At 36.5% G+C, this 24,342-nt stretch overlaps 2 protein-coding genes across 4 annotated transcripts; one reads left to right on the top strand and one right to left on the bottom strand.

The window, feature by feature from the left end:
• Window positions 1-173: 173 nt before the first annotated feature.
• gmeb2 (glucocorticoid modulatory element binding protein 2) lies at window positions 174-21,379 on the top strand. Its single transcript, XM_087307770.1, has 10 exons — window positions 174-223; window positions 3,177-3,338; window positions 5,447-5,526; window positions 6,309-6,433; window positions 6,733-6,836; window positions 11,744-11,901; window positions 14,917-14,985; window positions 15,985-16,122; window positions 17,025-17,147; window positions 18,614-21,379. The coding sequence occupies exons 2-10, from the start codon at window positions 3,205-3,207 to the stop codon at window positions 19,186-19,188; spliced, it is 1,506 nt and encodes a 501-aa protein (XP_087163896.1). The 5' UTR covers window positions 174-223; window positions 3,177-3,204; the 3' UTR covers window positions 19,189-21,379.
• On the bottom strand, window positions 20,210-24,342 carry pdyn (prodynorphin). Of its 3 annotated transcripts, none has more exons than XM_087305482.1 (3): window positions 24,234-24,342; window positions 23,890-24,027; window positions 20,210-22,793 (listed from the first exon to the last, which is right to left on the bottom strand). In XM_087305482.1, the coding sequence occupies exons 2-3, from the start codon at window positions 24,013-24,015 to the stop codon at window positions 22,158-22,160; spliced, it is 762 nt and encodes a 253-aa protein (XP_087161608.1). In that variant the 5' UTR covers window positions 24,016-24,027; window positions 24,234-24,342; the 3' UTR covers window positions 20,210-22,157.

Raw genomic sequence — 24,342 nt, 5'->3', positions numbered from 1 at the left:
GTTCATTCTGCTGTGGCGACCCCAGATTAATAAAGGGACTAAGCCGTTTTGACAATTTGATCCGCTAAACTATACTCGATTAATCACTCCTGACTCCCGCAGACTGTAATCTACCAACTTCCATTTCTGTTGTTTTCCTAACCTCTGTGACCACATCACTGAGCATGCGCAGTGGAGTCAAGACTGTCCAGCGCTTCCTAAACACGGATTCAAACACTTGCGGGTAAAGTTTCGATTAATACACTATACTTTTAGCGTATTTTTAAAATTGCGACTTGGTTTACTCACGTACACAAATATGTGTTGATACTTTTTATATATTATTCCGTAAATATGTGTAAAGCGTAAACGTTAAGCCAGAAGCCCTCCGAGAGCTGTCAGTGAAAATAAATTATTACAATTATTATCAAATAATTGATTAAACTAACAAAATCTACCATATTTATTTGAAATACAAGCGATATAGTTCACATCCTAGTGATCGTTCTTTTCACTATTATCAAAATATATGATAATTTCACTATCGTACCACAACAGTGCTGTATTAACCATAACGTTAGACTGTAAAATATGGTATAACCGCAGCAAAATTATGGAGGTAAAGTTGTTTTTGTATTCACATATTCAGACTTTCTCCTTAATTAAAACTTATTCTTTGCTAAATTCTAAATAGTAAAGTCATATAAGCCACCGACTACCAAAGTACGAGTTCACATTTAAATTAATGGTGCTAATGTTGTTTTGAAGTCGGGGAGAGCGAGGCACAAAGTAACACTTTTTGATTTTGGTCAAATAATGAACAAAGTATTGGGGTTAGACCTTTTTACAGTCATTGGGTTAGACAAACCATTCGTTTTTTCACCAACAAAACACAAGCCTCTCCCACAAATGAGCACTGGAATTATGATCGCTGGACATATGGTTTCTGTGCAGTATTGGCAAAAGTGCCAGGGGTAAAAATGTTACTATTTACCCCATCATGCGAGTTGTAACAGACAGGGGGTTAGTGGTAACACATGCTTAAAAAGGCAGATTACACACAATTTAAATCCAGTTTATTTAAACAGTAGCTATATTTTCTCTTTACCTAGCTCCTTTTTTATTCTACAAAGCACATTGTTTATTTATTTATAGGATAAACACATTTAGACTTATTAGGATTATTTTTCATTATTATACAATGCCTTTATTTGCATAATTAGCAATAGAAAAATAAAAAAAAATCTATTAAAAATCATTTTATTTAAAAAGTGCTCAGCATTACACTCAATTGAAAAATATTTTGTTAGTTTAATTGGTGTCCAACAGTGTGTGGCTTAATTGGAACATCCTGTTACAACTAACCCCGCTGTGTCGTGCTTTCCTCAAAACTGGCTAGCAGTCTTTGTGTGTTTTTTACATCTTTCAAAATGGTTTCATCTTTTAGCCTAGAAGACGGTAATCACAACAATATAAGATTTTAGGTTCATACTTTCACAGATTTGTTTTTAAATAAAAAAAAATATTGACAATGATAAAAAATACTTTTATGCTGCAAAAATGGTTTCTCCTGTGTTTCTCATCCAATTTTCGCCAAACTTTTTCCATAATTGGCAGGAAGACGTCTGCTGACCGTGAAAACCTCGGAAGCATGGCACGGTTAACCCTGAGCAAATACCTTAAAATTCTGTGTTACATTTAACTTCGCGTTACATTGTGCCCTGCGCTCCCATATTCACATCTGATTTCATACCGAATATCCAAAGTATCATGGTAAACACTATAGGGAGCGTGTCACAAGCTGTAATTAAACGTATGTGCGAATATAAAACCAAATTTACCTCAATAGCAAAATAAGGTTAAATGCAGTGAATAAAACCTTTTTATTTATTTATTTTTATTTATTTTTTTATTTTTTTTAGTATTTCAGCATTTATGTAATGGAGTTAACTTTTTAATAAAGGTTCAGCGGTGAAACCACACCTCACTTTGTCTACTTTAAACTTACCATCCCTTTAGCACTGTTCTTCTCGCTCTTTGAACCAACCCTCCCTCCCTACATTTCCTTGCTTCCCATTCACAATCCTATTACTCTCTTCACTCTTACATGTAAGTTGAATGGGGGGGGTGCCAATCACTCTGCCAAACTATTACAGAGACAGTCCCCCACTCTGAGTGTCTGGGCATAGTAGGACGCCAGCTCAACCTCCCCACCTGTTTACCAGTCATTATTTTACTCCCCTTCATCCCACTGTTCTCCTTCCATCCCTTCAATCATTCATTCAGTCATTCATTCATTTTCTTGTCGGCTTAGTCCCTTTATTAATCCGGGGTCGCCACAGTGGAATGAACCACCAACTTATCCGGCAAGTTTTTACGCAGCGGATGCCTTTCCAGCCGCAACCCATCTCTGGGAAACATCCACACTCACATTCACACCCACACTCATACACTACGGTCAATTTAGCCTACCCAATTCACCTGTACCGCATGTCTTTGGACTGTGGGGGAAACCGGAGCACCCGGAGGAAACCCACGCGAAGGCAGAGAGAACATGCAAACTCCACACAGAAACGCCAACTGAGCCGAGGTTCGAACCAGCGACCTTCTTGCTGTGAGGCGACTGCACTGCCACTGGGTTACTGCGTCAATCACTAGAGTAAAATCTAGCTTAAAGTAGGAACGTGTGTAAAAATATTATAAACGTCACTCATAACATTACTTATTTTGTTATGCTTAAATATTTAAATACTTTAAATGTAAAATTGCGCATTAACTTGCGCTGTTTTCCCACGCTAACTGTCTCTGTTTCACTGATATCACTCTCGGTAAATCAACTCAGAATTCAAGTTTAAACTCCGAGTTGGTTGAACCTCTTTACTGAAACAGGCCCCAGGTCAGTCTGAGGTATTAGGCGTGGATAACATACTTAACCACGCCCCTCCAGCTGTCAGTTTTGACAACAAACAGAAATGTCGAGGGGGAGGAGTCTGTTAGGCTGAATTACTCTCCCTAAACTATTTTCCAATCAGCTCACAGCTCACATCCAATCAGCTCACAGTAGAAAAAAACAAGCCACGCCCACTGTTTCCTCATCTAATATTTGGTTTCTCTAGGAACTACATCACAATATAGAAAAAAGGTCGCAGCTTCCGGTTCATGCAGACTTTAAAAAGGCTGTTGTTTTTGTTTTATAGATGCTGATTGTCAGCTGTCAGATGCTGCATGGCGTCCTCCTCTGAGGTGAACGTCCACATGGAGGAGGTGGTGGTGGTTACGACTCCTGACAACATATCACAGGCTTCATGCCCAAATGAGGAGAAAAATATACTGGTGGCCACAGACCTGGAAGATTCTGAGTGAGCGTTTAAACCTTTAGAGCTCCCATTAGGGCTGGCCGATATGACAAAAATCTAAAACCCTTATAACTATAAATATGACGCTAGAGTATCATTTATCAATTAATAGTTTAATCCTTGTGTGACAACACAAAATAAACGATAAAGCATAATGTGAAAGGATGGAGTTTTTATTTTGTCTGTATCAGGGATGTCCTGACTCGGTCATAGAGGGCTGGTGTCCTGCAAAGTTTAGTTCCAACCCCAATCAGATACAGCTGGCCTAGCTAATCCAGCTCTTACTAGACTTTCTAGAAACATTCTTGCAGGTGTGTTGAAGCAAGTTGGAGCTAAATTCTGCAGGACACCGGCCTTCCAGGACCGAGTTTGGATACCCCTGGTCTATATCATATACAGATGAAGTCAGAATTATTAGCCTTCCTGAATTAATAGCCCACCAGTATGGTTTTTCTCCAATTTCTGTTTAACGGACAGATTTTCTCAACACGTTTCTAAACATAATGGGCTCTATTTTGACGGTCCATGCGCAAAGCACAGGGCGCAAACGCTTTCAGGGCATGTCAGAACGCATTTTTGCTAATTTAAGGACAGGAAAATCTGCTTTGCCCCATGGCACATGGTCTAAAAGGGTTGAGTTTATTTTCTTAATGAGTTATAGGTGTGTTTTAGGAATAAACCAATTAGAGTCTCATCTCCCATTCCCATTAAGAGCCAGCTGCGTCGCGCCATAAGCGCATTCACTAATTACAGGACGGAAAGTAAGTCTAAGTGGAAAATCTGAGCATTTCACTAGCAAACAGTTAACAGTTTTTTTTTAACAGAAAACTGTTAAACAGAGCATCTACTGCGTGAGAATGAGAGATAATGGATCTACTTTCACATTCCCTCTTGGATAGGGAAACCTTTACGCACAGACATCAATTAGTCTATAAATAAATACTTTTGTTTGTAAAGCTCAAATATTCGTTTCAAAACTATTTCTAAATTCAGTTCTAATTTCCAGCAAACGAATAAATGAATAATAATAACAAAATGTGCTCAAAAACCTGAGTTATATCCTAAAACACATGCTGTGCCCCATATGGTCTAAAACCTGACAGGTGGGCAAATCTAAGCTTGTTTTTAATAAAACAAATATAAATATGGATATAATAAATAATACTGCTAATAATAATAACATTATACAGAAGCAAATTGTTATGAATGAACTGAAAAAGCCTCCCGAGATGAAGAAAGCATAAAAGCAGTGATTTTTCATATTTATGTAGGCTAGACAATAATGTCTTGTAATATTTTAATCCTTTATATTTATATCCTATATCTATTCTTATTATATCCTATATATTTCCTTAATATTTTCATTTTTTTCATATGTAAAGATATTTGCCTATTGCTCTCTTGTGCGTATTAAGCAGTGTGTAAGCGAGGCGCAACTCTGCGCTGGAGTTTAGACCGGGTTAGTTTTGGTCTAATGAAAACTCTATTATATTTTCTCAAAATAGCAACGCGCCAGCGGTCCGACTCAGAACGCCTTCCTTTATAGACCAGAACGCCTATGAACGCACATATGAGCGCTAATGCATTTGCTATTTAAACAGCGTAGCGCAACGCCTCAAAACAACTCTTGCGCCAAGCTGAAACTACCAAAAGACTACTGCGCTGCGCCTTGCGCCACATTGCGCCAGGTGTATGATAGGGCCCTTAACTGATTTATTTTACCTTTGCCATGAATATAAATAATATTTCAAGATACTAGTATTCAGCTTAAAGTGACATTTAAAGCCTTAACTAGGTTAATTAGGCAAGTTAAGAAATATATTGCTTGAAAGGGCTAATAATAATGACCTAAAATTGTTTCTAAAATATTAAAGACTGCTTTTTTTTTTAGCTGAAATAAAACAAATAATACTTTCTCCAGAAAAAAAAATATTATCAGACACACTGTGAAAAATTCCTTGCTCTGTTAAACATAGTTTGGGAAATATTTTAAAAAGAAAAGGAGGGCTAATAATTTTGACTTCATCTGTATATTGTCCTATTGCACAGCTCCAGTTCTCATAATGCATCTCTTTTAGACTCACAGCCAACTTTGTGTTTTCTTTGCACAGGGAAAACATTGTGGAGCAAAGCATGGAGTCCGAGGCTGAGTCTAGTGGCGCTATCACCCTGCCTAAGGACACAGTTTTAGGTATGAATTCATTGTGTTTCAGAAATTGAAGACGTTTTAATAAAGCGCAATCCACTTATTACAGTGATCTATAACACAGTAAATCCACTTGTAATCTTATTTTAAAAGGGTAGTGCTTTTAAACAATGCTGTTACTTTACATGGTGTTTGTTACTTATTTCTCTCCATGTACGTACCATGTATGTACCATTAGTACATACACAAGAAAGTTTTATAATAAAAATAATATAATTTCATATAAAAAATATATTAAATAATTAAAACACATTTAAAAACTACACATAAACATATATTAAATAATAAAGATAATAAATCCCAAATAGTACATTTTTTTATTTAATGAAACTTTGGGGATTTATTCAAATCATTGCAAAGCAATGGCTGTCATCACTTTAAGAGTCAAAAAAATATATACAGGCAACATAAAATGAATATGCAATGTAAAACTTATACCTGTAGATGTTGGAGTTTTATATTAAAGTCTTATAAAGTTAAAAGATAAGTCTAAAATAGTCATAGTTAACCTATGGTAACAGCTTTTGTCAGTAAAAATAGTTCTGATGGATGTATTATTTGCATTTTAATGCATTAAAAAATATCTAGTCAAATATTATGTGCTGTCATCATGGCAAAGATATTAGAAATCAGTTATTAAAACTGTTATGTTTAGAAATGTGTTGAAAACCTTTCAACACATTCTGGGGGCTAATAATTCTGACCGCAACTGTACATGTACATTCAATTACCATAACAATAGACTTTATGTGTTTATATTTTGGCAGTGAAAATATCTGACGATACAGATGTAGAGGGCGATATTCTCTACCCAATAACCTGTGGAGACAGCAAAGCCAACCTCGTGTGGAAGAAGTTTGTGTGTCCTGGAATCAACATCAAATGTGTGCAGGTAATATGTGATTAATATATAACCCTCATCCTGGTGTAAACATTAATCTCTTAATCATGTCACTTAAAAGGATAGTTCACCCAAAAATGAAAATTCTGTCATCAATTACTCTTCCTTGACTTGACCTATTTGACTTTCTTTCATCTGTGAACACAAAAGAAGGTATTTTGAAGAATGTTGTAAACCTGTAACTATTGACTATTTTCTTTTTCCCCACTATAGAAGTCACTGGACAGCTTAATCTGTTCCTGGAAGAATATTATACTGTCTTTACTAAACGATTTCTCCATATTCACCAGCTGAACGAGCATCTCATCAGTCCAAAGGAGTTTGTTTACATCGCAGGAAAGTCCACACTGAAGGACTGGAAGAGAGCCATTCGCCTCAATGGGACCATGCTGAGGTTTGTGGCACAAAAAAAGACTTTAAAGTGATCCCTCATTATTTGCTGGAGTTACGCTTTTAAAATAACCTGCAATAGGCAAAATTGAAGTAATCAGCTTTATTTTTTACTATAGATCAGGGTTCTCAACCTTTTTCACTTCGGGGCCCACTTCTTTCCACGATCAATTTTTGAAGGCCCACCTGTCTGACATTTTCTCTAAAATGTTTGTATGAAATGTGCTAAACTGGTTAGGGCCGGGCCTGTGACTGAGTCAGTTTCATTTGTTTTGAACTGTCACGTGTCTACGTCTGTAGTGTGCAGCACTCATGACCGCAGCCGCAAAGTGTTTGGTGAAATGAAAAAGTTTTTAAAACTAAAGGCATCGCAGACTTCTGATACGTCTTCAGATCAAACCAAATCTAAAAAAGGAGCCACACAGAAATATGATCAGTCCTACCTCAATCTCAGTTTTATTGCCGGCAGAGGTCCAGAGGGTGAGGAAGTCCTGCAATGTCTTTTATGCTTAGAAAAGCGTGCAAGTGCTAGCATGAAACCCTTAAAAGTTAAAAGACACCTGACAACAAAACATTCTGCATATGTCAACAAAGGTTGATCATATTCTCTTCTGAAAGTAGAAAAGTATCTGTCAACAAAAAATTATCTCAATTACAGCCAGCATCCCACAAAAAGCACTTCGAGCCTCATTTTGTGCATATCAAATCGCAAAATTCAAAAAACCACACACCATGGGTTCTATTTTGACGGTTCATGTGCAGAGCGCAAAACGCAGGGCGCAAACGCTTTCAGGGCGTGTCAGGACGCGTTTTTGCTAATTTAAGGACGGGAAATCTGCCTTGCGCTTCGGCACATGGTCTAAAAGGGTTGAGTTTATTTTCTTAATGAGTTATAGGTGTGTTTTAGGAATAAACCAATTAGAGTCTCATCTCCCATTCCCTTTAAGAGCCAACTGCGTTGCGCCAAGAGCACATTCGCTATTTACAGGACGCAAAGTAAGTCTAAGTGGAAAAAATGAGCATTTCACTAGCAAACAGTTAACAGTTTTTAACAGAAAACTGTTAAACAGAGCATCTACTGCGTGAGAATGAGAGATAATGGATCTACTTTCACATTCCCTCTTGGATAGGGAAACCTTTACGCACAGACATCATTTAATCTATAAATAATTAATTGCATTTGTTAAGCGCAAATATTCGTTGGACAAATATTGCGCAAATATTGGTGGACAAATCTAAGCTTGTTTTAATAAAACAAATATAAATATGGATATAATAGATAATACTGCTAATAATAATAACATTATACAAAAGCAAATTGTTATGAATAAACTGAAAAAGCCTCCCGAGATGAAGAAGACATAAAAGCAGTGATTTTTCATATTTATGTAGGCTAGAAAATAATATGTTTTGTAATATTTTAATCCTTTATATTTATATTCTATATCTATTCTTATTATATCCTATATAAATATCCTTAATATTTTAATTTTTTTATATGTAAAGATATTTGCCTATTGCTCTCTTGTGCGTATTAAGCAGTGTGTAAGCGAGGCGTAACTCTGCACTGGAGTTTAGACCGGGTTAGTTTTGGTCTAATGAAAAATCTATTATAGTTTCTCAAAAAAGCAACGCGCCAGCGGTCCGCCTCAGAACGACTTCCTTTTTAGACCAGAACGCCTATGGACGCACATATGAGCGCTAATGCATTTGCTATTTAAACAGCATAACGCAACGCCTCAAAACGACTCTTGCGCCAAGCTGAAACTACCAAAAGACTACTGCGCCGCGCCTTGCGCCACACTGCGCCGGATGTGTGATAGGGCCCCATATATTTTTGACTGCTTTGAATGGATACATTTTTTTTTACCCATTTTTGTTAAATATTATTGTGGGTCTTGAGATTGAATTACTTGCCTAGGTGGGTCTCAAGCCACCTTTCCATTGCACACGACATTTGGACACGACTGTCGGAATACGCCCCCTTGTGGCAACCGCACAGTATTTTCAGTGTTGTTGTGCACCACGGGGGAGAAGCTCATTTTCACGGTGTCCGAAATAAAGGAGGGCAAAAGCAAGAGCCATTATTCTCTGTGCGTTTACATAGTTTAATGGATAAATTAATACTATAAACTCATAGACCTCTAAAATATTGGAGGGAATGTGGAGACAACATTAAAAATATATATTTTAATACTTTCTTACTTACATTAATGAACAGAAAAATTTTGTTTTTTTAATATAGACTTTTTATAATTTAAAAAATAACCAAATAAACTCCTATTTCTCATCTCGCGTGCACGGATCTGCTTGGACAACACTGAAATACATCACATCCTGTTGGCAGGTTGCATACGGTCTAGTCGCAGGAGTTCGAATATTTCAACGGATCCGCAGCTCAGTTCAGATCTGAATCTTCCGCATACGGAGATGATCGGGACTCAACACAGCTCCCGGACTGCTCTCCATTGGAATGACTTCCGGTCTGTCGCTTGTCGTTTGTCGTGTGCAAAGGAAAGGCGGCTTCAGAATAAAAAAAAGTTTGGGAATCCCTGCGATAGACAATGCCATTGTTCATCACCAATGGCCGATAGACATCATGATGCTTAAGGTTGGCATTACGATCCTCCGCCCCGGCCCGTCGCAGCAGCAAAAAATACACACTTAGGCCCTGTTTACACGAATTCGTCTTAGTTTAAAATGGCATTTTAAAACAAAAACGATCCACGTATACACTGGCGTTTCACCAGGCATTTCTGAAAAGATCCACTATATACCACTGAAAATGCACATCACATGACCACACACACAAACACACACACAAGCATGCGCTGCAGATTATTCACGCGTCTGAGCTCCAAGCAGTCAGCAGGGGCCTCATGTATCAACGCTGCATACGCACAAAAACTTTGCGTACGCCAGGTTTCATGCTCAGAATCGCTCACGTTTGGATTTACTAAGATGAAATGAACATGGGAATGTGCACAGCTCCTTGCCAGCTTTATGGCTGGTGTACGCACATTTTTTGTGCGTGTCTGTTTTATTTCCATTGGCGACTCCTAGAGGCAGTTGTGTTAAATTGCACACTACAAAGTGTCTTTGAGCCTTGCAATGGCAGCTGTATGAGACGGGTTCATCTAGCAGGTATATAAGGTTTCCATATCATACAGTTGACCAGCCAAACATTAAAGCGCAATTTGCAGCAGTCGCCTGTTTTCCAATGTAATGGGAGGGATCTACTGCACGCACATTGCTATAAAAGCACCATGTGAAGATGAATTTGCATGCGTGAATCAAAAACATTTCCATTCAATAAATGTGCAAATAAAATATGATGCACAGACTTTTTAATGATTCCTACTTGTCTTTCTCGTGATAAATAGTTGGCAAAATCTGATATGTAGCAGGGAAAAAAAAGAGTGAGTTCATCAGACGCTGGATTCGAACCGAGTTCATGCTTGAACGTGTCAAAACATGTTACCATTTGTTTTACGAGCTGCGCCACTGAGACTGTTAAGGACACTATAACATTTTACACATATAAACCACACTATTTATTTATTTTTAATCCACTCAGTGCGATGTTCAGACTGAACTGTGTTAACCGCATCAGCTAAACTCTCCCCACTCTATTTTTTTTCTTTTGTTGTTAATTCCGGAGGACAAACTTGCAAATACCACCGTTATCGGTCTACCTCCGAAAGCAGCACCTCCGATTCACATTCTGTTCAAAGTTTCTCTTCTTGCTTGCTTTTGCCGTTGCTTTTTCGTTGGGTTTTGCGCTCGTGCATGTTGAGCTCAGTTTCACGTTTATTCTGATGTACAAAAGAATATGCGTGGGATTTGGCGTACGCAGTGTTTCATACATCTAAATTTTTTTCTGCGTACGCACATTTACAGCTTGTTGCGTACGCAATGTTTTAGTATGATTTCCACGCAAGTCTTCGTACATGAGGCCCCTAGTGCTTTGATCACAAAAACACCCCAGAGAGCAGTGCACATCGGAAAATCAAGGATGTACTGCTGGATCGTGTCTCATTTTAGTTGTTAAATGTGATATTTAATTAATCTTGTCTCTATCTAACGACTCTTCGGTCTTTTGAGTCAATCAGGTGAAATTTTACTTTTTCAGTACAAGGCTTCAATCTTTCGCTTTAACACTTGTACTTAGTAATTTTAGCGTAAACCTCAGATACTGTTGGTTGTGCACGTTTTTTTACCAACCAAGTTTGTGGATGCCATTATAACGACACAGATCACTCTGCCTATTCATGCCAGAGTCATGCGGAAAAGTGATTGACAGGTGATCATTTGTGTGTAACTTATCTTTAACTTATATTTATTTATAATTTGGTTATGGGTAAAACAAAGACCATGCCGGTCAGGTAGTTAAAATGGTAGGCTACAAATAATTTGTTATGAACTAATTAATTATTCATAAATTATTAATTCACCGCCGACGCTGATGCCATCGTCCATCATCGTACAATGCCAAATTGGTCGACATCGCCCAACCCTAGTATGTGGTAGAATATTAAGCACGATTTTTTTGTTCAGTGTATTATTTTGTCTGCAACAACAATGTGAACCTAAATTAAGATATGTTTGGACATTACTTCTTCCAAATGCATAATTATCAAAGACCTGAGGAGATTTCTCTGCATGAAAGACTGGTGAATGGCAGATTATCCTGCTGCTGCTTCTCCAATATGGTTGGGATATGAAATGTGGATGATGTGTCGAGATGATTGACAGGGGACAGAACAAACCAACATAACTATCTGCTAAGAAGGAAGTAGTATGTCCCAAAGCTAGCATATTCTCTTGTTACACACTCAAAAGTTTACTTTTAAGGCGTAGTATAAGTATGCTAATTAAGAACAGAACTTCTCTCTTTGTTTGTTCCTGCAGGAAGATCATGGATTCGGGCGAGCTGGACTTTTATCAGCACTCCAGACTGTGTTCAAACACCTGCCGCAGTACTAAGATTGACCTGGTGGGGTCTCGGGGGTCCCTGAGCAGCCAGCAGTCCACAGAAACAGCTCCTGCGACCCCTGCTTCTACTGACGGTACACATACACACACACACTCACACACACACACACACACACACACACAAAACTAAAAACTCGGTCATCATTTACCCGCCTTTTACTTGTTCCAGACCTTTATAAGTTTCTTTTTTTCTGTTGAACACAAAAGAAGATATTTTGAAGAATGCGTGAAACCTGTAACCATTGACTTCCATTGGTGGCAAAACTAATACAGTGTAAGTCAATGGTTACAGGTTTCCAGCATTCTTAAAATTTCTTCTTTTGTGTTCACTTGAAGAAAAACTCATAAGTAAGTTTGTAGCTATTTGAGGGTGAGTAAACACTGAATAAATATTCATTTTTGGGTGAACTGTCCCTTTACTTTGTATAAAACAATAGGGTGTAATTAGTTGCAGAGTAAGTAGTTGTTTTAATTAAATTACCTTTCTACATAAAAAGTAAAGCTGTACATTGCTGTACATTTTAGGTCATTTACTTACAGTTACTCATTTACTCTTGCCCTAAATACTGTACATAATTGTAACAGTTCTGTTTAAATCAGTTCAGAGAAGCAGCTTAATTGCATGTTTTATTGATAGACAAATATGTTTTGCAGATTAAATCTATTTTTCAACTAAAGATGTTATTTATCAAGACGAATGCTCAAAGTTATAAACTGAAATACTCAGACCAGTCTGACACCAACAATCATGCCACGTTTAAAGTCACTTAAATCTCCTTTCTTCCCCATTGTGATGCTCAGTTTGAACTGCAGCAGATCGTCTTGACCATGTCTACATGCCTAAATGCCTTGAGTTGCTGCCATGTGATTGGCTGATTAGAAATTTGTGTTAACGAGCAGTTGGACAGGTGTACCCAATAAAGTGGCCTTTGATTGTATGATATGTATGAAATATGTTGTCATTGCCTTAAAGCATTTTATTCTTCATTTCAATTCTGTTTGATAACTAAGTAATGTTATTTTTGGTGAAATATATTAAGCTAATATCCCAGTTTTTACTTAATTTAATTGATTTAATTTCTTCTGACCATGCATTGAGATTTATAGGGATTTAAAGTAGGATTCTAGCAATTATTTTATTTATTGAGTAATTAAATTACTGTTCATTCATAATAATTAGAAAAGTAATTTAATTACAGTTTTAATGACGTATTAAAAATATAATTATAATTTAACTTACCCAATTTACCTACAGTATAGCTCATGTGTTTGTACAGGTTTATACGGTCATGAAAAACCATGAAAGGTCATGGAATTTTGACATGGCATTTTGCAGGCCTGGAAAAGTTATGGAAAATCTTAAAACCCACAAACTTTTGGAAAAGTCATGAAATTTAGTTTACAAATATCTGTATATTTAAATATGGGCTAGTTTTCTTCTTTTCTGTCCATGATCAAACTCATGCTTTCACATTATTAGTGCTGTGTGAGCATTACCTAAATAAATTTTACATGTATATAAAGATTCATTTAAACCAGGGGTTCTCAACCTTTTTCATTTCGAGGCCCACCTTTTTCTCTTTCTTTTGAAGGCCCAGACTGATTGTCTAGAAAAAATACTTATTTCAAAGCTTCATTTATCAGCAAAAAATTATTTTAAAATTATTTTTGTATATAATTTTATTTATATATATATATATATATATATATATATATATATATAGATAGATAGATAGATAGATAGATAGATAGATAGATAGATAGATAGATAGATAGATAGATAGATAGATAGATAGATAGATAGATAGATAGATAGATAGATAGATAGAAAGAAAATATTTTAATAATTAAAGTATTTAATTTAAGTATTTGGGCCTTTTCTTAAGTAAAGGAAGCTGATGCTTTGAATTATTATTCATCTATTGATTTTGATCCATTAACATAAACAATCTAACCCTAAACGTAAAATATCTGTTGAATCGCCTTGATCTGAAGGCGGTTTGGTTTGTAGCTGGATATTATTGGAGTTCGCTGACAGGAACGGTGAACAGCTGTTCACTACTGAAACACCACAACGTCTTGCTAGATCCTGTACGCACACGCGTCAGTTATAAAACGCTCGCAAGACGTTGATTTGGACAACTATGCGGATATTTTAAAGTTTTCACACTAAGAGAAAGCGCAAAGTTTGTGAATCAACTGCTACTCTGATACAGTGCGAGTCACATATGTGAGGCAGGCGTGAGCTGGTTATTATAACTCTCATCATCGTTACCGTTACATTTGCATGACTGTTTGCTTTATACAACGGAGAACGCAGTCCCAGTTGACACGCAGTGGTTGGTAATTTAAGCCACAGTTATGTCTGTAATTAACATTGAGGCTGTTTTTGCAGTCCGAATTAGCTTGTTCAATCACAGAACATGGAATATGCCATTACTACTATCCTTTTAATATGACATATGTAATTATAGTGTAATATTTAACCGGCCCACTGGTTGAGAATCCCAAATTTAAACTAAATTTTTGCACGTTTTATGATATGCTGTTATAACTTTAAACATGCATTGTTTTTCTTGTTATATACCACGTATACGTAGACATTACATGAAACATTAGGTCATGAAAATTTACTTGAAAGTTCTGGAAAAGTCTTGGAAAAGTCATTGAATTTTAGTAGTAAAAATGTGTATGAACCCTGAATGGGGGAAACTGGAGCACCCAGAGGAAACCCACGCCAACACGGGGAGAACAAGCAAACTCCACACAGAAAAGCCAACTGATTCACACGAGCCTTGAACCAGTGCCCTTCTTGCTGTAAGGCGACATTGCTACCTACTGCACCACCGTTATTTATTCATTCATTCATTTGTTTTCTTTTTGGCCTAGTCACTTTATTAATCAGGCGTTGCCACAGTGGAATTAACCGCCTATTTTATATTGTATTATATTATATTATATTATATTATATTATATTATATATATATATATATATATATATATATATATATATATATATATATATATATATATATATATATATATATATATATATATTTGAGTAATATTGATATCTGTTGTTGTTGCAGTGAACGGATCATCATCTTCATTCTCCACAGATGTTGAAGACAGCACTGAATGGGTCACAGCTATCGGAGGTCAGTGTCTTCTGCAATGCTTTATTAAGTACTTCAAGGGATGCTTTTAATTTATATTTTAATTGTATGATTTTAAATTTATTTATGAAAAATTTAACTGAAAATACATATCTAATGCTTTAAATGTAAATAATTTTAGCTTTTAATTTTATTTTTTTATAAGTGCTGGGCAAAGATTAATGGCATCCAACATAAAAGTGTTTATTAGTGTTTATTATTTAAAATAATTCGTTTTTATTTATTTATTTAACTTTTTTTGTATCAACTCTTATTGAAATATGTAGTTTTTATTTAAGTTATTATTATGTAATATATTTTTAATCAGCCGGCAGCTAGCTCTCTGCAGCTCTCACATGGTCGCTCACTGAAGCTAAGCAGGGCTGCACTCAGTACCTGAATGGGAAAGCTCATGGTAAAACTAGGTTGCTGCCAGAAGTGGTGTTACTGAGACCAGCAGGGGGAGCTTAACCTGCAGTCTGTGTGGGTCCTAACCCCAGTATATTGATGGGGACTCTATACTGCTGAGTGAGCAGAGTGTTTCAGATGAGACGTTAATTTGAGGTCCTGACTCTCTGTGGACATTAAAAATCCCATGCGGTCTTTCAAAAACGAGTAGGGGATTTAACCCTGACATCCTGGCCAAATTTGCCCACTGGCCTCTGTCCATCATGGTCTCCTAACTGTCCCCCATATCATAATTGGCTTAATCACTTCTCTCCACCAGTCAGCTGGTGTGTGGTGTGCGGTCTGCCACCATCCAGGTGAATGCTGCACACTGGTGGTAGATGAGGAGATGTGGATAAGGAAATGTGTAAAGCGCTTTGACTGTCCAAAAATGCGCTATATAAATGTAAGGAATTATTATTAATCTACGCTGATCTTGCCATGAAATAGCTAAGTTGCTAATGGGGCAATAAATAAACAAACAAACAAACAAACAATGGTTTATTATAGTTGACCTGTGTGGTTTGTTAATGTAACTCTCTCTCCCGCTGTCAGAGGACACCATGACATTTTGGAGAGGATTGAAGGATGCTGGGATGCTGGAGGACGTGATGGAGGACCTGCAGAAAGAGATACAGGAGATTCTCAAAGGCCTCGAGGAGCGAATCCAGGACCCTCCCATGCAGGCCAAAGGTCAGAGTTTAACCTTAAGTTTAACCTTAAGAGTTTAATTTTAAAGCTTGTTTTTTTAAAATACTGTATAAAATAATTTTCAGTAAAAATTGTATAAAACTGTATATAAAAATTGTACAAATCAAAATGCCAATTTATTTATATTGTTTCTCAAGCCAGGTGGCGCATTAGACCAGGGGCTCATCTCCTGTTTCCAAAATGCATCACAAACTGCTTGGGAAACTGTTCTACTATGAAAATTGGTGATGAAAATGAATGATGTTCAATAAGATGTACTTGTGTTTACTAACTTTATTCAGGTAAACATGAATGCTGAACTGTAGGCCTACATAAGCTCCAAACAGCGATTTTTCGATCACCTTAATCCAACTAAAGTCATAAATGAACTAAACAGAAATGGAATTAAGACATGTGGAGTATGCAGATATTAGTGGCATTATTAACGTATTATAAAGGACCGCACACACACAGTTTTTTTCTATCCACTTGGCGTGCGTTATCAAATTCCATAACATTCTCACCAGTCCTTACTCCTTATTTGCGTCTAATACCCCAGTTTGTCACGGGGGCATGAATGAAATGTTCATGAGTTAAAGTGAAACTGCTGAACTGCAGTTAAAGTCAGGCATCTTGCTGAAGGGCACTTTTTTGTCAGATGGTTCACAGGTCAGGTATACATCCGTGCTAAAATATCAAGGTTTAAGTCATGATAGCTTGCATAGAACAGACCCAGTTCCCAACCCTAATTTAAGAATTTTTAACGGCGATATATTTTTTTTTTATCAAGCGATAAGAGTCTCGCGTCTCGCAGATATTTATTTATATATATATATATATATATATATATATATATATATATATATATATATATATTTGTTTATTAGTTTTTTATTTGTTAACAGATGCTGCTCTCCTCAACAATATCGTTCAGAACTTTGGCATGTTGGATCTGGTGAAGAAAGTTTTGGCCAGTCACAAAAGTCAGATGGACCGCTGCAGAGAGCAGTACACTCGCAGCTTAGTTGGTCAGTGTCACACTTTTGGTCATTATGTGCATTCCATTCAGAGTCCCATGAAATGTCTCTGTCTCTCTCTCTCTCTCTCTCTCTCTCTCTCTCTCTCTCTCTCTCTATATATATATATATATATATATATATATATATATATATATATATATATATAATTATTATTATTTAATCTTTTTCGTCTAATATAATAGTTCAGCCTTTAAATTATACTTTAAGCTTTGAGCTTTACTAGGATCTGCCATCATTGCAAAGACAAAAGAAATGAGTCATTAGAAATTGGCTATATTGCTAAATCTATTAAAAATGTGTGTAATAAACACTAAAAAGCACTAGGGAAATGTTTGAAATGATTAAAAATGTCACAGGAAGACTAATCATTTTGTCTTCACATGTGAATAGAATAAAATTGAAATTAGACAAAGTGAGAAACTAGCAAGTTTTGACTGCTTTAATTCTGATTTCAGGGACCTTTTAAAGAGAATAATAAAGTATTTTTAGCCAGTGATTTGAGCTTTTTTCCTTTATAGCCCTGGAGCTGCAGTGGCATTTAGTCTTTAACTGTAAATAAGAATAAAATTGAAATTGGTTGAAGGAACTTTTGACTGCTTATATCTTCTAAATACAAATTTTGTCATTGTTTTGGAGCACACTGGCTTTAGACTAAAACTAACACCCAATAAACTGTTATTTTGATTTCAGGGCACTTTTAAAGAGATTTAAACAGTCAGGTTTCAGTACAGTTGGCGAAATATAGCCCTTCTGTGAATTTTTCCTTTTCTTTGTCAAATATTTAGCTAATAATGTTTCACAGAGCAAGAAATTGTTTACAATATTTCCTATAATATGATAAATTCATTTTCTTTTCGGCTTATTATCTTTATTAATCTGAGGTCGCCACAGCGGAATGAACTGCCAACCTATCCAGCACATGTTCATGCAGCGAATGCCCTTCCAGCCACAACCGATCACTGGGAAATATTTCCTATATATATATATATATATATATATATATAATATTGACCATAAAATGGTTTTAAAAAAATGTAAAACTGCTTTTATTCTAGCCAATATACAAATAAATATATATATATATATATATATATATATATATATATATATATATATATATATATATATATATATATATATATTTGTTTTCAATTGTCTACAGAACAAACCATCATTATAAAATGACTTGCCTAATTACCCTAATCTCTCTAATTAACCTAGTTAACCCTTCAAATGTCACTTTAAGCTGAATACTAGTATCTAGTATTATATTATTTACTGTCATCATGGCAAAGATAAAGGAAATCAGTTATTAGAAATGGGTTATTAAAACTATTATGTTTAGAAATGTGTTTAAAAACACAGATATTGGGGAAAAAACACCCACATAATTCAGGAGGGGTAATACTTCTGACTTCAAAAGTTGATTTGAGCTTTGTTTGTTTTATTTATAGCCCTAGAGCAACAGTGTGATGAGCATCGCAAGCGTGCTAAAGAGCTGAAGAGTAAATCGCAGCACCTCAACAACGTCCTGATGACCTTGACCCCCGTGACCTCTCCACCCACCACCAAACGTCCCCGTCTGACTCGCGCCGTCTCCGGTCCCGCCACTGTCGCCAGTACACCCGCCCAACCCGCGCACTTCACCCTTCCCATCACACAACTCACTGGCTTCCCGCTGGAAAAAGTGTTGTCGCCGCAGACTCAGTCTCCTCTGATTAGCGGATATACATTGCTTACATCACCAGGAGAAATCCAGCAGGACGGCTCCAATTTGACCATGTTGAGCACCGCTGGCCCTGGCGGACCCACTATTGTCAAAGTGGTCAGTCCATTTCAGCTGGTCACATTGCCCACAGCTGGAGGTGGAGCTATGGTGCAGAATTTGGCAGCTCCCGTAGGGGGCGCTGCAGGTAACACTGTTGTAGCAGTGCCGGTTAGTGCTATCAATACCGTAAACACTGCCACTGTGGAGACAGTCGGACCACAGGCTGAAAACGCGTCAGATGCAAAAGACGACCAGGAGTAAAAACGTTTTGAATTTAGCATAATGATGTAGTTTGTAAACAGATTTTTTTTTGTTTTATTTGAATTGTTGCATTTGATTTAATTGTATTGTAAAAGTTCAATAACATAAACTCTGCCACTGTGGAGTCAGTGGAACGGCAGGCAGAAAACACTTCAGAAGTGGAAGTAAAACCGAAAGTGAAACCGTTACGAATTTAGCGAATATGATGTCATTTTTGCAGTTTTATTTGAATTGCTTCAGAAGCGAAAGACAAGCAGAAAGAGTTAAACTGTTTCCAATTTAGTGCAACATAAATGTTTGATATATTTTGAATTGTTGCTTTGCATTTGAATGAATTGTAATTGTATTGTAAAAGTTCAATACCGCCATCGCTGCCACTGTGCAGACTGTTGGCCCGCAGGCAGAAAACGCGTCAGATGCAAAAGACAAGGAGTAAAACCATTACGAATTTAGCAAATATGATGTAATTTGTTTTGCAGTTTTATTTTAATTGCTTCAGAAGCAACCATGACAACCTAAAGGAGTAAAACTGTTATGAATTTAGCGAATTTAAAAAAATTTATGTAATTAGTAAACATATTTTTTGGAGTATTATTTGACACGTTGTATTTGATTTAATTGAAATTGTATTGTAAAAGTTAAAAAACGCAAACTCTGCCACTGTGGAGACAGTCGGACAACAGGCTGAAAACGCTTCATATTGGAAAGTAAAACCATTACGAATTTAGTGTAGGATCAAAGTATGATGTAATTTGTAAACATAATTTTTTTGGAATATTATTTGACTCGTTGTATTTGATTTAATTGTATTGTAAAAGTTCAATAACATAAACAGTGGCACTGTGGAGACAAAAAAACGCTTCAGAAGCGAAAGTAAAACTATGACAAATGAGATGTAAATTGTAAGCGTAATTTGTTTTGCAGTTTTTTTTTTAATAGCTTTTAGAAGCAGAAGACAACCAAGAGTAAAACCATTTCGAATTTAGAGCAGCATCAAAATGTGCTATCATTTTGTTTGCAGTTTTTTTTTTTTGCATTGCATTTGATTTAATTGTAATTGTATTCTAAAAGTTCAATACCGTAATCACTGCCTCTGTGGAGACAGTCGGCCCGCAAGCAGAAAATGCTTCAAATGTGAAAGATGTGTGTAAAACCGTTACGAATTTAGCGCAGCATCAATGTATGACGTCTTTGTAAATATATATTTTTTGCAGTTTTATTTAAATTGCTTCAGAATTGAAAGATGAGCAGGGGTATAAAGCGAATTTCGAATATAGCGCATCATTAAAATATGATGTCATTTGTAAAGTTTTTTTTTTTTTTGCAGTCTTATTTGAATTGCTTTAGAAGCGAAATACGACCAGAAAGAGTAAAACTGTTTTGAATTTAGCGCAGCATCAAAGTATGATGTAATTTGTAAACACTTCTTTTGGAGTATTATTTGAATTGTTGTATTCGATTTAATTTTAATTGTATTGTAAAAGTTCAATACCGTAAATTCTGCCACTGTGGAGACAGATCACAGGCAGAAAAAGCTTCAGAAGCGAAAGTAAAACTTACGAATTTAGCGCATCATCAAAATATGAAATAATTTGTAAACACACACACACTATATATGTATATTGCAGTTTTATTTAAATTGCTTCAGAATAAAAAAATGACCAGGAGTAAAACAGTTTCGAATTTAGCGCAACATCAAAGTATGATGTTTTTTCTAAACATTTATTTTATTTGTTTACAATTTTGTTTGAATTGCTTCAGAATCGAAAGGCGACCAGGAGTAAAACCGTTTCGAATTTAGCGCAGCTTCAAAGTATGATGTTACATTTAATTAAATTGTAACTGCATTGTAAAAGTCGGACCGCAGACAGAAAATGCTTTAGAAGCAAAGACGACCAGGAGTAACACCATTTCGAATTTAGCGCAACATCAAAGTATGATGTCAGTTGTAAAAATAATTTGTTTTACAGTTTTATTTTTAATTCTTGCATTGCATTTGTTTCAATTGTAATTTGATTACAATGTGGTGAAACATATGCTAATTTATGTTTTATACGTAATGTGTCAAGTCGGTGAACTTTTTTTTTTGTTGTTGACCAGAGTGTGTAATTTGTAGCTATCAAGTGTTTTGGATATAATGCTCACACTTTAATTTATGCTGTTCTCAATAAACTGCATTTTTTAACAGTGATGAATTTCTGAAAGTACAAAAAAAATAAATGACTGTATTTGTGATCTTTTATTTAAAATGGATTAACTTGGACTATCTTGTCTGGCAAAATAAACACGAGCAGCATAGTGTTCAATTTAACTTGTAGTTCTCTGTTTGACCAACAGATTGTGCTGCTTACTTAAACACTCTCGTGAGAACTTTCAGATGGACAGTTCCTGACAAGGTTTATCACTTTTGAGTATAAAAAGGAGGATTATATCTGTCCTAAATCGTTAATGTTGCAAATAACATAACAATGCAGCTTTGAATGTGGCATTAAGCGGAAAAACAAAGTTATTAATTACCTTTATTTTTATATTAGTTAGAAAAACTTCACACAAAACATTCCCCAAACAATTTTAGCAGGTAAACTTTTTTGCCCTTTATTGGTCATCTTAAACAAGCATTTTCTGCAGTATGTATTGATTGCTTACATATGGGGAAAAGTCAACGGCTGCTATTTTAGGTTTTGATGAATTAGTGGCTATTTCATACGAAAATATCTACAAAAAAGAGCGAGCTGGTCATACAAATATATCCACTAATTCACCAAAACCTAAACAGCAGTTACGAATTGCCATGATATATTGTGTTGCAGAGCACATGATTTACAGGTCGACAGGTGATTGACGGCGTTCAGAAGTCAGCAGCCATTTGGGGATAGTAAAACAGCCTCAACACGCGTAAGATCAAGGTGGAAACAACTGGAATACACTGGCAAAATGAGTTCTAGTTGAGTTATCAATGATAAAACAGCCTATAAAGCATAGTCCTCGTACGATGAGGGCTCTTCGTCAGAGCGCACGGAGATTTTGAAATGGCGTCGTAAAAACCCGCCATATCGCTTTTGGTTGTCCCACCTCAACTTAGGACGAATTCTTCTCATAAAACCACCATATCTCTTCTGTAACACCTGTGGGTTGGTGTCATCCACGAAGTAGCTTCGTTTTGGACCGAATTTGCGAAGAAACCCGCCGTAACGTTTGACTTCGTTTAATGGAACTTCATTATCGTAAACTCCCGTTTCGTTTTCCGCCCCCATATCTTCGCCCTCGTCGTCTTCCGTTATCGACGGTAGGTCTCGCTCGCCCAGTTTCGACAGAGATTCTCCGTATTTCTTCGCGAACAGTCCTTTTAGTATGGCGTTCTCTTTCCAGGGTGAAGAGAAAAACTTATTTTTATTCTTGTCGATCCTCTTAATGAATCCCCCGTATCGTTTTACCAGGTTGGAGGTCTTCTCTTGGAGGTCCTCATCTGTGTTTAACGCGTTTGTTTCTCCGTCTGCGCCTGTATTGAGCTCCGCTAAATCATCTGAAAGCCCCTGTAAAGCCTTCTCACATCTGTCAAGTGTACCGGTAGGCGGAACGGCTCCTTCACACTCTAAAGTACAAGTCTGGAAGAAGAAAAGGGGGTTAAACTGGGCTCGACACTTTTAGAGTTGCCGCCAAAATTAATTCACAGTCAAATACCGACAAAAATGAACCCAAAACAGTTCAAGGATGAAGTACACAAATTGTAGAGCATAATTAAACATTAAAGTTTTTTATGTAAAAATACCAACACATTAGAGTTTTTTTTTATTAGGAACTGCATTAGTTTGCTAATAAATAGATTCAATATCACATTTCAAGTTCAGAACATTTTATTTCATTTCATTTTCTTTCCGGCTTAGTCCCTTTATTAATCAGGGGTCGCTACAGCGGAATGAACCGCCAACTTATCCAGCATATGTTTTACACAGCTGATGCCTTTCCAGCTGCAACCCATCACTGGGAAACATCCATACACACTCATTCACCTACATAGCCTACATACGGAGAATTTAGCTTACCCAGTTCACCTATATCGCATGTCTTTGGACTGTTGGGGAAACTGAAGCACCCGGAGGAAACCCACGCGAACACGGGAAGAACATCCACACATAAATGCCAACCGACCCAGCCGAGGCTCAAACCAGCCACCTTCTTGCTGTGAGGCAAATGTGCTACCCTCTGCGCCATCGTGACGCCTAACATTTTATTATTTACAATAGAAAAAAATCACATCTGAAAGTGCAACCTATTCTTTTTAATATATATTAATCATATTACCAAAAGCCATATCTGATATTTCCCCAACTGGTTTCTCCAAGCTTTTTGATCTAAAGGAGCGCGTAATAGCCGCGCTCTCCATGGTGCTGAATGCGCGCGCCTCAAATGAAAAGCGCACAGTTGTATTGGAAACCAAATGGTCTTAATACACAGATCTTTCTATTAATTAAATAATTGCTTAATATAGAGTTGATTTAGTTTATAAGTAATTTTTCAATAGTTTAATAAAACACATAAAGCTTTTTTAAGATTATGTTTTCAATGTTTACACCTTTGATTAGCATAGAACATATACAGATCCAATAAGTTTAATTTGTCAGCCAATTTTGGCTTTTTAGTCTTGTGTTAACCCTAAATTAAGCGCACGTAAAACTCAAAATATAGGGATAATAATCTTACCAAGCGGTTCACCGCAGAGTCCAAATCGGAGATCTGTTGCGCGCATCTCAGGCATTGCGCTGAACAATCTGCCTGGCTCAAGGTTGGAAAGCTCAGCATCAACACCAACACATACCACTCCATCATCGACAGTGATTCCTGTGGTGCGAGAGAACAAAAGAAAAGAGGATTTAAATAAACAATATTCCACTCAGGATCCACTTTATCCTCTCAGCTGTTAGGATGCTTTTGGAGTTTTTTTTATTTTTATTTCCAACCATTCATCAATGTTGTTGACTTGTCATCTTACAAATATATTATTTACACACAGTTCAACACAAAATCTGCTCAGTTACCTTGATTACCTACAGATCTTATCTCGTTCTCCAAGCGTCAAGGCGATCACTTGGGGAAACTTCTTTGTTCTCCTGTCTTTTGCTGGAGTCACTCGTTATCCATCCACGGTTTGCTCTT

This window comes from Danio rerio, chromosome 23 (assembly GCF_052040795.2).
Source record: "Danio rerio strain M-AB ecotype USA chromosome 23, GRCz13ab, whole genome shotgun sequence".
NCBI lineage: Eukaryota > Metazoa > Chordata > Actinopteri > Cypriniformes > Danionidae > Danio > Danio rerio.
This window is presented reverse-complemented; position numbering and strand designations above follow the sequence as displayed.